This window comes from Oncorhynchus keta, chromosome 11, assembly GCF_023373465.1.
Source record: "Oncorhynchus keta strain PuntledgeMale-10-30-2019 chromosome 11, Oket_V2, whole genome shotgun sequence".
Taxonomy (NCBI): domain Eukaryota; kingdom Metazoa; phylum Chordata; class Actinopteri; order Salmoniformes; family Salmonidae; genus Oncorhynchus; species Oncorhynchus keta.
The window spans coordinates 45,155,247-45,165,860 of NC_068431.1; the positions used below are offsets into that span (position 1 = coordinate 45,155,247).

The following is a 10,614-nucleotide window of genomic DNA, read 5'->3' on the forward strand; positions in this document are numbered from 1 at the left end:
TCGTCAGTGAGGTACATCCTTACCTGTTACTTCAGTAAATGAAGTATCAGAACATGATGAATGGAATTAGATGAGAAATGATTATTCTCGCCTGATCTTCGGAGAACTACAACACTCCGATGATCCCGTTCTGATTAGCTGACGATGTAATAACTATTGTGAATGTAAACCTACAGTTATGTGCGCATGCTGTCGTCTTCAAATGTATGTTGAACAAGTCTTCCGCCCACGCACACCTTCAAAATACTGCTTCCAATTGTGATTCTGTATAAATCAAATACAACGTTATTGGTCACAAACACATGGTTAGCAGATGTTAATGCGAGTCTGACGAAATGCGTGTGCTTCTCGTTCCGACAGTGCAGTAATATCTAACAAGTAAATCTAACAAATTCACAACAACTACCAGAAGATTTGACCTCTAATGGCAATTGGGAAATACAGTTTACAACTCAAATGGGAATTTGAGTTGGCAATTGGGAAATACAGTTGACAACTCAAATGGGAATTTGAGTATTCCTGTGTATGATGTATTTTCCATAATATGGTACTGGAACAGCGTTCAAACATGTGACGAGGTGGCCGAGTGGTTAAGGCGATGGACTGCTAATCCATTGTGCTCTGCACGCGTGGGTTCGAATCCCATCCTCGTCGTTGAGAGAGATTTTGTCATTGATGGAGGATTTGAAATAGGAGTTTATTTCCCCTCAAAAACGCGTTACCGTTGTATTGGTTATGTTGGGTACAGCTAGCTAGAATTCTACTCGAGTATTTAAGAATATGTTTGAAAATAATATTTGGATTCGGAGCTGTATAGTGAAATGTAATTTAATGTAGGCCTAATCAGAAACATTACAACCAGGCTGTATGTATCCTTAGTTAAATGTTCTACATATATTTAGTCACAATTAAAATAGCATGCTATTAATACCTACAGTCAGAATCAGTTTCGCACCTAATTCAACGTACAAAGAAACACTCCGCTCTCAGAATTCCAGGCGGTGCCGTGGCTTAGATGGTTAAAGCGCCTGTCTAGTAAACAGGAGATCCTGAGTTCGAATCTCAGCGGTGCCTTTTACCTTTATCCACTTGATTGAGTTATAAAGGGTGTATGAAATAACAGTCACTAATTCATTTCACAGAAAGTGTCTGGTAGTGTCTGGTAGTGTCTTACGTTCGATTTTGTACTCCAGCTTTAAAGAGCCTAAAATGCAATATTTTGGGTTATGGAAAATATACTTCACAGCGGTTTAAATACAAGTACAATGACTCGTTACACCACACTTGTTTGTTTTGTCGCACAAATTGAAATGAGACAGAATAGGCCTCGTCTTCGAGGAATGCTCCTCAGAGCCAGATGCTGATGACAGGTTGTCCCAATGCTGGTTAGAAGTGGTTAGGTGTGCATTTTCGCTAACCCAAATACCCTTTTTCCTAACCTGCTACGTTATTTCTCCTAACAATTTAATTGATTGCAGTTTTAGATTGGATGTATGTAGCGAATATAGACCGGCCCACTAATTGGAGTTGTCAGGACACATGATACTACAGCGCTTGATTAAGTGAACCTATGACCATAGGATCACCTCGAGAAATGCTATAAAAATTCATTTGGCAGCGGCGGAATTCGGCAAAACGTCTCCAGAGACTGGAGCCTAAATCCAGCGCCATAGACTGTTCAGAGTTGAAAAGTAAAAATAATACTAATAACTAAATAAAAACTATGCACAGGTAGCGACTTAATAATATCATTATACATACTCACACACACAAATTCGTCCTGCCAATTTCCCAGTCATAATACATTATGTGCATTATGTGTTACACATTAGAAAATGCGATCACTACACATTTAATAAATATTCCAGTCTATTTTCCTAACACTGTCCAGAGAACTGGATTCATTTTCTGTTTCTCACCACTGGAGAGCGCCCTTTGACCACAATCAATATGACTATATACAGTGAATTCAGAAAGTATTCAGACCCCTTAATTTATTCCACGCCACATGTTATATTACATTTTAGAATAAGGCTGTAACGTATTATTTTTTTAAATCATCACACTACACACACACACACACACACACACACACACTACCCCATAATGACAAAGCAAAAACAGTTTTTTTAAAGAAATGTTAACAAATTTATTCAAAATAAAAAACAAATACCTTATTTACATAAGTATTCAGACCCTTTGTTATGAGACTCGAAATTGAGCTCAGATGTATCCTGTTTCAATTGATCATCCATGAGACATTACTACAACTTGATATGAGTCTCAGACCATGAGAAACAAGATTCTCTGGTCTGATAAAACCAAGATTGAACTCTTTGGCCTGAATGCCAAGCATCAAGTCTAGAGGAAAGCAGGCACCGCTCATCACCTGGCTAATACCATCCCTCCAGAGAAGCATGATGGTGGCAGCAAAATGCTGTGGGGATGTTTTTCAGCGGCAGGGACTGGGAGACTAGTCAGGATCGAGGGAAAGATGAATGGAGCCAAGTACAGAGAGATCCTTGATGAAAACCTGCGTCAGAGCGCTCAGACTGGGGCGAAGGTTCACCTTCCAACAGGACAACGACCCTAAGCACACAGCCAAGACAATGCAAGAGTGCCTTCAGGACAAGTCTCATGTCCTTGAGTGGCCCAACCAGAGCCCGGACTTGAACCAGATCTAACATCTCTAGAGAGACCTGAAAATAGCTGTACAGCAATGCTCCCCATCCAACCTGACAGAGCTTGAGAGGATCTACAGAGAATGGGGGAAAACTCCTCAAATACAGGTGTAGCGTCATACCCAAGAAGACTCAAGGCTGTAATCGCTGCAAGAGGTGCATCAACAAAGTACTGAGTAAAGGGTCTGAATACTTGTGTAAATGTCAGATTTTAGTTGTATATTATTTATACATTTGTTGTGAATAAAAACTTGTTTTTGCTTTGTCATTATGGGGTATTGTGTGTAGATTGATGGGGGAAAAAATGACTAAAACCATTTTAACAAAATGTGGAAAAAGTGAAGGGGTCTGAATACTTTCCAAATGCACTGTATACACTGTGTACAAAACATCAGGAACACCTGCTCTTTTCATGACAAACTGACCACATGAATCCAGGTGAAAGCTATGATCCTTTATTGATGTCACTTGTTAAATCCACTTCAAATCAGTGTAGATGAAGGGGTGGAGACGGGTTAAAGAATAATTGTTAAGCCTTGAGACAACTGAGACATGGATTGTGTATGTGTTCCATTCAGAGGATGAATGGAGAAGACAAAATATTTGAGTGCTTTTGAACGGGGTATGGTAGTCGGAGCCAGGAACACCGGTTTGAGTGTTTCAAGAACTGCAACGCTGCTGGGTTTTTCACACTCAACAGTTTCCCGTGTGTATCAAAAGGACATCCAGCCAACATGACACAACTGTGTCTGTGGAACGCTTTCAACACCTCGTAGAGTCCACACCCAGACAAATGTCCTAATGTTAAGGAAAATAACAGGCTCACATACACACGTTGAATACAAGATTTTGTCAGGCTTGTTATGGTTTTGTTCTACCTGTATTTGTTTACTGACCTTCGGTTGTAAACTAACACTACTGTTTTATTTGTATGTCAATTTTGTGTTCTTTTATTCGTCTACTGCGGGTCAGGGGCTTGGTCAGAATAGCGGTACGGGTCAAATATGTCACGCCGAAAATCACGCAGGTTAAAAGGTGTTTTGGTCTCCTCAAGAGCAACGTCTTCCTTCACCTTCTTCTCCACAACAACGGGGAGTGTATGGGGTGGTGGTAGTGGCTCAGTCGCCTTGACAGGGCGAGGTGGGTGATCGATCAGGCAGTCAGGGTCCCAGTAAGGGTCACAGTCATACTCCATCCCTTTAATGATGATGGGAGGAGGACGAGGAGGTTGGAGAGACTTCTTAGGAGATCGTGGAGGTGGTGCTTCAACAGCTGGCTCCAGAGGTGCTGCAGGAGCTGGCTCCATAGGTACAGCAGCAATGACCACCGTAGCAGTTTGTGGTTTGCAGGCAGGGTTGTAGCGTGGGTCACAGAGGACTGGGATGGCCCCTGCAGGCAGGTAGACTATGTGAGCTTTACAGAGGGGGTCTTTGGGGTTACACAGATACAGGACGTCAGTCTTAGTAAAAGAAAGTGGTGCTTGGGTAGTAGGAGTGGGCTGAGTGGTAGCAGGCAGTGTGGTGGTAGTAGGAGCTATGGTGGTGGGTGGTGGGGTTATCACACCCAGGGCATTCTGGTAGCTGGAGGCGTCTGGCCCATAGACCTGCTGCTCCAGGTGACGCATCTGCTGATACAGCATCCTGATCCTGTCAATCTCATACAGCTGGGATGAATATAGAGAGAGATCCACACAGGGTTTGAGAATGAGAGAGGGAGAGAAAGAGAAAATAAGTGATCAGGTGGGTTGAGGAATGGGCAGGTGAAAAGAACCTGTATTAAATTATGTTTAACATTCATTAGTGATGAAAAATCTGCTAGGGAGTGTCTCGTGATTTGCTCCCTTTACTCACTCCTTCAATATGGCCGATGCTGTTGTAGAATTTGTAGTAGGACTGGAAATCAGGCGTGCTGCCGTGCCACTTGTGATCGACATTCCGTTTGGGGCGTGACTGAGACAGGAAGCCACGAGCCTGGGCAGAGTCGATGCTGACCTCCCTCACAGCTGCATTTAATGGCAGGATCCATGGTGGAAGAGAGGGGGATGGAGAAAACACATTCAGGAAAAATAATTGTACCTTTTTTTCTTGCACGTGTGAACACTCGCGCACACACATACGCAAGTCAAACATAAATCAAAGAGTAGGCTACGCAGTAAAACAAGCACGCGCCATTGTTGTATTTTCTTTTACCTCTAGCCTTCAGTGGTGTAGCATCCAGCAAACCTGCAGAGCGGGATAAGGGATAGAGGATACCACAGGGTCAGAGGTGTTGAAAGGGGTCTTGCTACAGAATTATCTGCAGACTCAGAAGTTTAGGAAAACATAACTTTCTATTTCATAAAATCTGTTTGCGTTATCACGTTTGCAATAGAAAGCTATGCCCCGTTATATACGCTATATTTAGTTGCCAACTCGGCATACATGTTGGTTTAGAGTGGAAACAGACCTGGGAGTAGGCAACATAGTGTCCCCGTCAGGAGAACCTGAGAAATCATCCTTGCCACCTGGAAAACACACAGACACTTGACTGGTGTAGAATTCCTACTGTATTTTATGTTCTTCTGCTTTGATCATAGACCAGACAACTGCTGTTCACTTAGTAGCTGTATTGGCACATTGGATAATAAACTGACTAGTTTCTTTCAGATTTGAAACTACCTACATCAAAATATCCTTTCATTTTTATCAGACTACACAGAAAGCTTTCAATTTACCACATGAATCAATGAAATCACCTGTCCACCCTTTAATAGATTAATTACATTACACATGACCCTAAACTGACAAGTTAAACCTTGACTGAGCAGCAGTGATATTTTATATAGAATTATAAAGATCTTCCCACTTCACTCCAGGAAAGGCTCTGGTGCTCAAGCTTATGTCCACAGCATCAATTAACTAATTTAAAGAAATCCTGTTTTAGACCCACGATCAATCATTGATGCATGCAATCACACGTCCCCTTATACAATAATGATAAATATATGAATTGAATGAACCTAGTCAGGCCTCTTGACCAGTCTAATGATCAAAGCACATATTATATGAAGCAGATTATTTTCAAATAATTTTCTTACTCACCTGTACTCGTATCTCTCTTCACAGCCCAGTGTCAGTTTGAGACAATGTTACAGTTCATAAATACTGAACTCAATGCCACTCATAATTTGGGTGCTTTCCATTGGCTATTGAGCCCAAGAAACTCCACCCCTTGCACCTCTACCATCCTTTTCTTCTTGAGACGTGGACATGGTTAAAGCGCTCATTAAGCACCATAATAAGTGTGTACCTGAGGGAATTAACAATAAAATGGAAACTTCAAATTAAATAGGCTTACAACTCGTAAAACCATGACAGCCAGGCACCCGCTGAGGGCAGAAAGTGTGCATGGGGTGGTAGGGTCCCTTGATGTTTTGGCCTCACTACAGCTGCATTTGGTCCTGTTAAAAGTACTCTTCAGAAGAGATACATTGTAGACTCTCTTCATGTCATATGTATTGCATGATGATCATCAACTGACACACACACGTATGCCAAATGAGTTCTAAAATGTCCCAGTACAGAATACTTGAAACTTCTCAACCCTGTTTCAAGTTAACCTCTGTTCAGACACATGTTGGACTCCCAGGGGGTAATATTAGCAAAACAGACATTTTCTTGACAAAACCTGCTTGAACAGCAAAATTAGCCCCTTCTCCCAAAACAGCTGGGGTTTTCCGTTTTAACTTCTGTTACTTGGCAAGACAATAATTAGGTTGGGGGTGTAGGGTTGACTTCTGTTTCAAGTAACTAACACCGAAAAAGGATATCAAAAGTAAGTCTTTACTGCCTTGTCACAGGTTACTAACAAAATGACAACACTTTTGTTTTTGAGGTAGGCCTGCATCACTAAAAGTACACCGAGCATAACCACAGAACAACCTTATAGGTTTGCACATTCAAATTATAGGGCACTGACAACTCAAATAGTCTGTATGAGATGGATTAGTATAGAATGCTACTACACACAAACACACAGCAAGCTTCTGCCAAATTGCTGTCAGAGCTCATATTGCATTACTTAACTATCACACTAAGAGAAACAAATACATTGTACCTCTGCGATCTTTAAGGGAAATACCAGTACCTTGTCATCATGTTCTCTGCCGGGCATTGAGAAAGCACACAGATAATCACTACCCTCCGTGAACCAGACAGGCAATGTGGCAAAGGGCCACGTCCTTTAATTCTTTACTTTGAGAACAGTCACTACTATCTAAAAACACCCAAGGAGGAAAATTAGGCCTATTTGTACACCTACAGAAATCATTTGTATAAAACTGTTTTAACATCAATGGAAAAGGGGAACTGAGGAGTGGCAATATGGCTGTAGGGGCCTTCATCTGGGCTGTAGTCGTGGCATAGGCAGATTCAGAGGCCCCCTGAATGGGCTAGAGCCACACCTTTAAGGAGGCAGAGGGGCGTTTAAACCGGTGTGAGGGGAGCAGGGCAGGAATCTGAGAAATGCGCTAAAACAGTGGGGAGACCCTGAGAGACACACACACTCACCATAATAATCAAAGAATATCCTGTAGTGATACAGCAGTGGATTATAAACCACTTTCATGGCCAGCATGTCCTGACCAGTCTATTCTCACCCCCTTCAAAAGACATACATTCCAAGGAAAATTAAGTTGTGTTTTGGGGCACACATTAACATACTACATGACCACCATTATATGGCAGACAATGGAAATGTCATATTATATCCTTTAGGAGCACTTCGTCATAATACTCCTAAAGGTATTCTTTCCCAGCCACGCATGACACCTCTCCCAAAGCTCCACATTAGGGATAAAACACAATGTTCAATAGTATTTAGACTGTGTATCTAAATAACTTTGTGACAACTGCTGATGTAAAAAGGGCTTTATAAAATACATTTGATTGATACAGTGTGAAAATCTATGGCATGATGTTCAAAATACGCTATTCGTCACTGGCCTTGGCCACAAGTTGGGATGTTGTAGCTGAGACAGCTATCCTCCTCAAGACCGAGGGGTCTTGATTACAAAATACCTTCAAGCTACAGTTGAGTTCACGTCATTCTGTGACACTACATTATTTCCTATTCTACAACAAAACAGAGTCTCAATGCAAGATAGATAGGGTCCAAACAAACACTTTATTTCTGACTTGTTCATCTAAACATTCACTTCATGTCACATTTCAAATACCTCTCATGTACCGTTTGCCATCTGATCTTACTATCCTCCACTGTACAATCCTTTACAGAAATATGGTTAACAGGCAGGGCAAGAATGTCTTCTGTATGTCACCTCCCATGTGATTTACTCCAGTGGTCGCGCTCTGCCAGTGCTGTCAGACCGAGACAAGTGCAATGCCTCTTAAGATTGCCGGCAATTGCCCAAGACTCCGCCTCTCAACACAAGCCAGTCTTAGTGGCCCCACTTAGAATGTAAAACCACAAGGAAGCATAGCATGTTCCACGACCAGTTGCACTAAATTCCAATAAATTGGAGAAAATGGTGAAACAAAAGAGACAAAAAAGAGACAAGCTGTGTGATTCAGACAGCTATACTAGCAGCTAAAGGGCCCTTTTTGGGTCAAAGATGAGACAGCAAAGGTGCAAGTCAATATTAGGCTTACTTGTGTTGACAAGGGGTAGTAAGTTAGGAAGGGTGATCAGTTCCAGTTATAGTCAGTTTTGCATGGGTTTGCACAGCGACTCTTGAGGTGCACAGGCTGATCACCCAGCAAAGCTGTCCAGAACCAGCAGCAACGTAGTTGGATGTTTTCAAGGGATCTAAACCTTTGTGAATTCACATCAGAGACACAGCATCTGGGCTGTGCTTTCATTATAGCGCAAAACCCACCCTAGAGATCCCTGGCAATGTTATTTGCAGCAACTGCGACCAAGGAATTCCTACCCTCTGGTGGAACTGGATGAGTGGTGCACCCTGTGAGTCAGGAAGTGCTGCTTTTGCAGTAGGTCTGATGAGTTTATCTACCTGCACAAACAGCACTTTTGACACCAATGGGCAAAAACAGCAAGTTCAGTGGATCCCACCATTTATGGGGTGGCAGGCTGCCTAGTGGTTAAAGCGTTGGGCCAGTAACCCGAAAGCCAGAAACTATGTAATTGGGAAAATACAATGGTGGACTTCTTTCTTTCACCAAAATGTTGGATGACCACGTCAGATTTGAGCAGATAGGACGTCTGCCTTGTGACAGAAGTGCTCACATTGCGGTAGGTAGGACATAACCATTACCTGCACTGTAAGCACTTTATTACATAGCAGACAAGCTCCCCCCCACAAAGCACATTCTCAGTAAACATTGTAAGGCACCAGGGGTCTCAAAACATGAATTTAATGGTATGTAATTAGGGGGGCGAAGTGTTAAAAAGATGCAAGCAAAATGTTTATGCATAGACTCTTCCATGTTCCCACAGTCCACAACACTCACCCTTACGAATGGTCGGTAGGGAATTGAAACTAGGCATTGAGTTGGCAGATAGTTTGTCCCACTGTCTGAATAGACTGCTCCAGGCAAGTTGCAGGTACTGGGGAAATAATATTGCATGTTAACATCTGAATAACAAATCATGAATCCACAATATCAAAAATCCATAAATAATGTAACATTGTAAAAACATTCGCGTAGCAATGACCATAGCCTCAATCAAACTAATGGAGGAATTGGTGGGTGTGGGGATTGCAGAGGTTGATTGTAAACAAACGTTTTACCCACGTGACCTTCCCTCACCCACATAAAATCCACACGAGGACATCCCTCTAATAGTAAATGTACGCGCAACGAAAAGTTATTAGAGCGCCAATTTATTGCAGAATAGCTAGCTGGCTTCGAGTAAATAGGTTTCAGTGCGCAGTCAATTATTCTCCAAAATACCGAATGTGAAAGTGCACTTTCAAAATTAGCTAATGCACGAGTCATGACACATTTAGCTATTAATACAAATCAAACAATATAGTTGGGTATATCTAACTAGATAGACAATCGATCTGGTGATGTAATATAGAGCTAAACAATCTTTGGGCTCTTTGAGATTTTCGTCCTTACAAATGCAGCAAATGAAAGGTAACATTTGTGCCACTTTCTTCAGGGGTCTTTACCCTCCTTCCGAAATCTCTTTGTTGCGTAACTAGCTAGCTAGCTAACGTTAGCAAGCTGGCTAGTGGCTACACACAATCCGGCGTTTCCACACATTAATCATGATACCGCAAAGTTACGGACAAGTTCCATAGCGGTAATTACCGAAAGACTTAACTAATTTACGCAAACAATTTATGGTTTGATGGTCAAAGCAACATTGATGCCAGCATAATACGAAATAGGAGCGCGCATGTCAAAGGCCATCGACAAAGTAAATCCACGCGTTTTATGTCTCACGCAACACAAAAGGACAACCAATTCATTATATTAGTCTTCAAATAGACTAAAACGCAGACTTCCTTACCAGTTGTGCGGCTCACTTCTTACAAGTCCAAATTCTTTACAGAACTATTCACACAATTTCACCACTCCACTAACAGCCTATGTTTTTGTAAACAAAGAAGCACATGGCTTCACAGCCATATCTTTTAAACGAAATACATTTTCCTCCGCTCATCAAATAGTACCGGCACTCCATTTCTCATTTACTGGCTTTTCAGACATGAAAAAAGTAGTTGTTCTAGAGAGACTTCCATCCTATATCAACGAAAGAATACATTGTATATTTTTTTAAACGAATGTCTTTAAAATGCTGCTTCGATGTTGCAAAACAGGGCGAGGCAAGCCGCGAGTCCTCAGCGGTCATCCCTGTCCGTGCAAACCGGATGGATGGAACCTGTGACGCATAGGGTCAATATGTTTAGAAAATCTGTGGTACGAGACTTTGATTTTACTTTACCTAGCTACAGTATTTGATC

The 10,614-nt window shown here is 41.9% G+C and overlaps 1 protein-coding gene and 2 non-coding genes across 6 annotated transcripts; 2 read left to right on the plus strand and 1 right to left on the minus strand.

The window, feature by feature from the left end:
- Positions 1–135, plus strand: LOC118390804 (U8 small nucleolar RNA). Its single transcript, XR_004827005.1, has one exon. It is a non-coding gene; the product is annotated as a U8 small nucleolar RNA (small nucleolar RNA).
- Positions 136–572: 437 nt separating this feature from the next.
- trnas-gcu (transfer RNA serine (anticodon GCU)) lies at positions 573–654 on the plus strand. The gene has a single exon. It is a non-coding gene; the product is annotated as a tRNA-Ser (tRNA).
- A 2,466-nt stretch (positions 655–3,120) lies between these two features.
- Positions 3,121–10,523, minus strand: LOC118390325 (uncharacterized). Of its 4 annotated transcripts, XM_035780773.2 has the most exons (7): positions 10,161–10,523; positions 9,149–9,245; positions 5,762–5,969; positions 5,127–5,184; positions 4,871–4,903; positions 4,532–4,683; positions 3,121–4,344 (listed from the first exon to the last, which is right to left on the minus strand). In XM_035780773.2, exons 4-7 carry the CDS (start codon positions 5,173–5,175, stop codon positions 3,640–3,642), a joined length of 939 nt encoding a protein of 312 aa, XP_035636666.1. In that variant the 5' UTR covers positions 5,176–5,184; positions 5,762–5,969; positions 9,149–9,245; positions 10,161–10,523; the 3' UTR covers positions 3,121–3,639. The 4 variants fall into 4 exon arrangements, with proteins under 4 accessions (XP_035636666.1, XP_035636667.1, XP_035636665.1 ...); XM_035780774.2 differs by lacking the exon at positions 5,762–5,969; XM_035780772.2 differs by having other exon boundaries at positions 5,127–5,969.
- Positions 10,524–10,614: the final 91 nt, after the last annotated feature.

Bases quoted from the DNA above. Each gene is read 5' to 3' on its own strand.
- LOC118390325 (XM_035780774.2), bottom strand. From the start codon at position 5,175: ATGATTTCTCAGGTTCTCCTGACGGGGACACTATGTTGCCTACTCCCA. The intron at 4,904-5,126 runs GTCTGTTTCCAC...CCCGCTCTGCAG, and splicing joins ACTATGTTGCCTACTCCCAG to GTTTGCTGGATGCTACACCA. The intron at 4,345-4,531 runs GTGAGTAAAGGG...TATTCATCCCAG, and splicing joins GCATCGGCCATATTGAAGGA to CTGTATGAGATTGACAGGAT.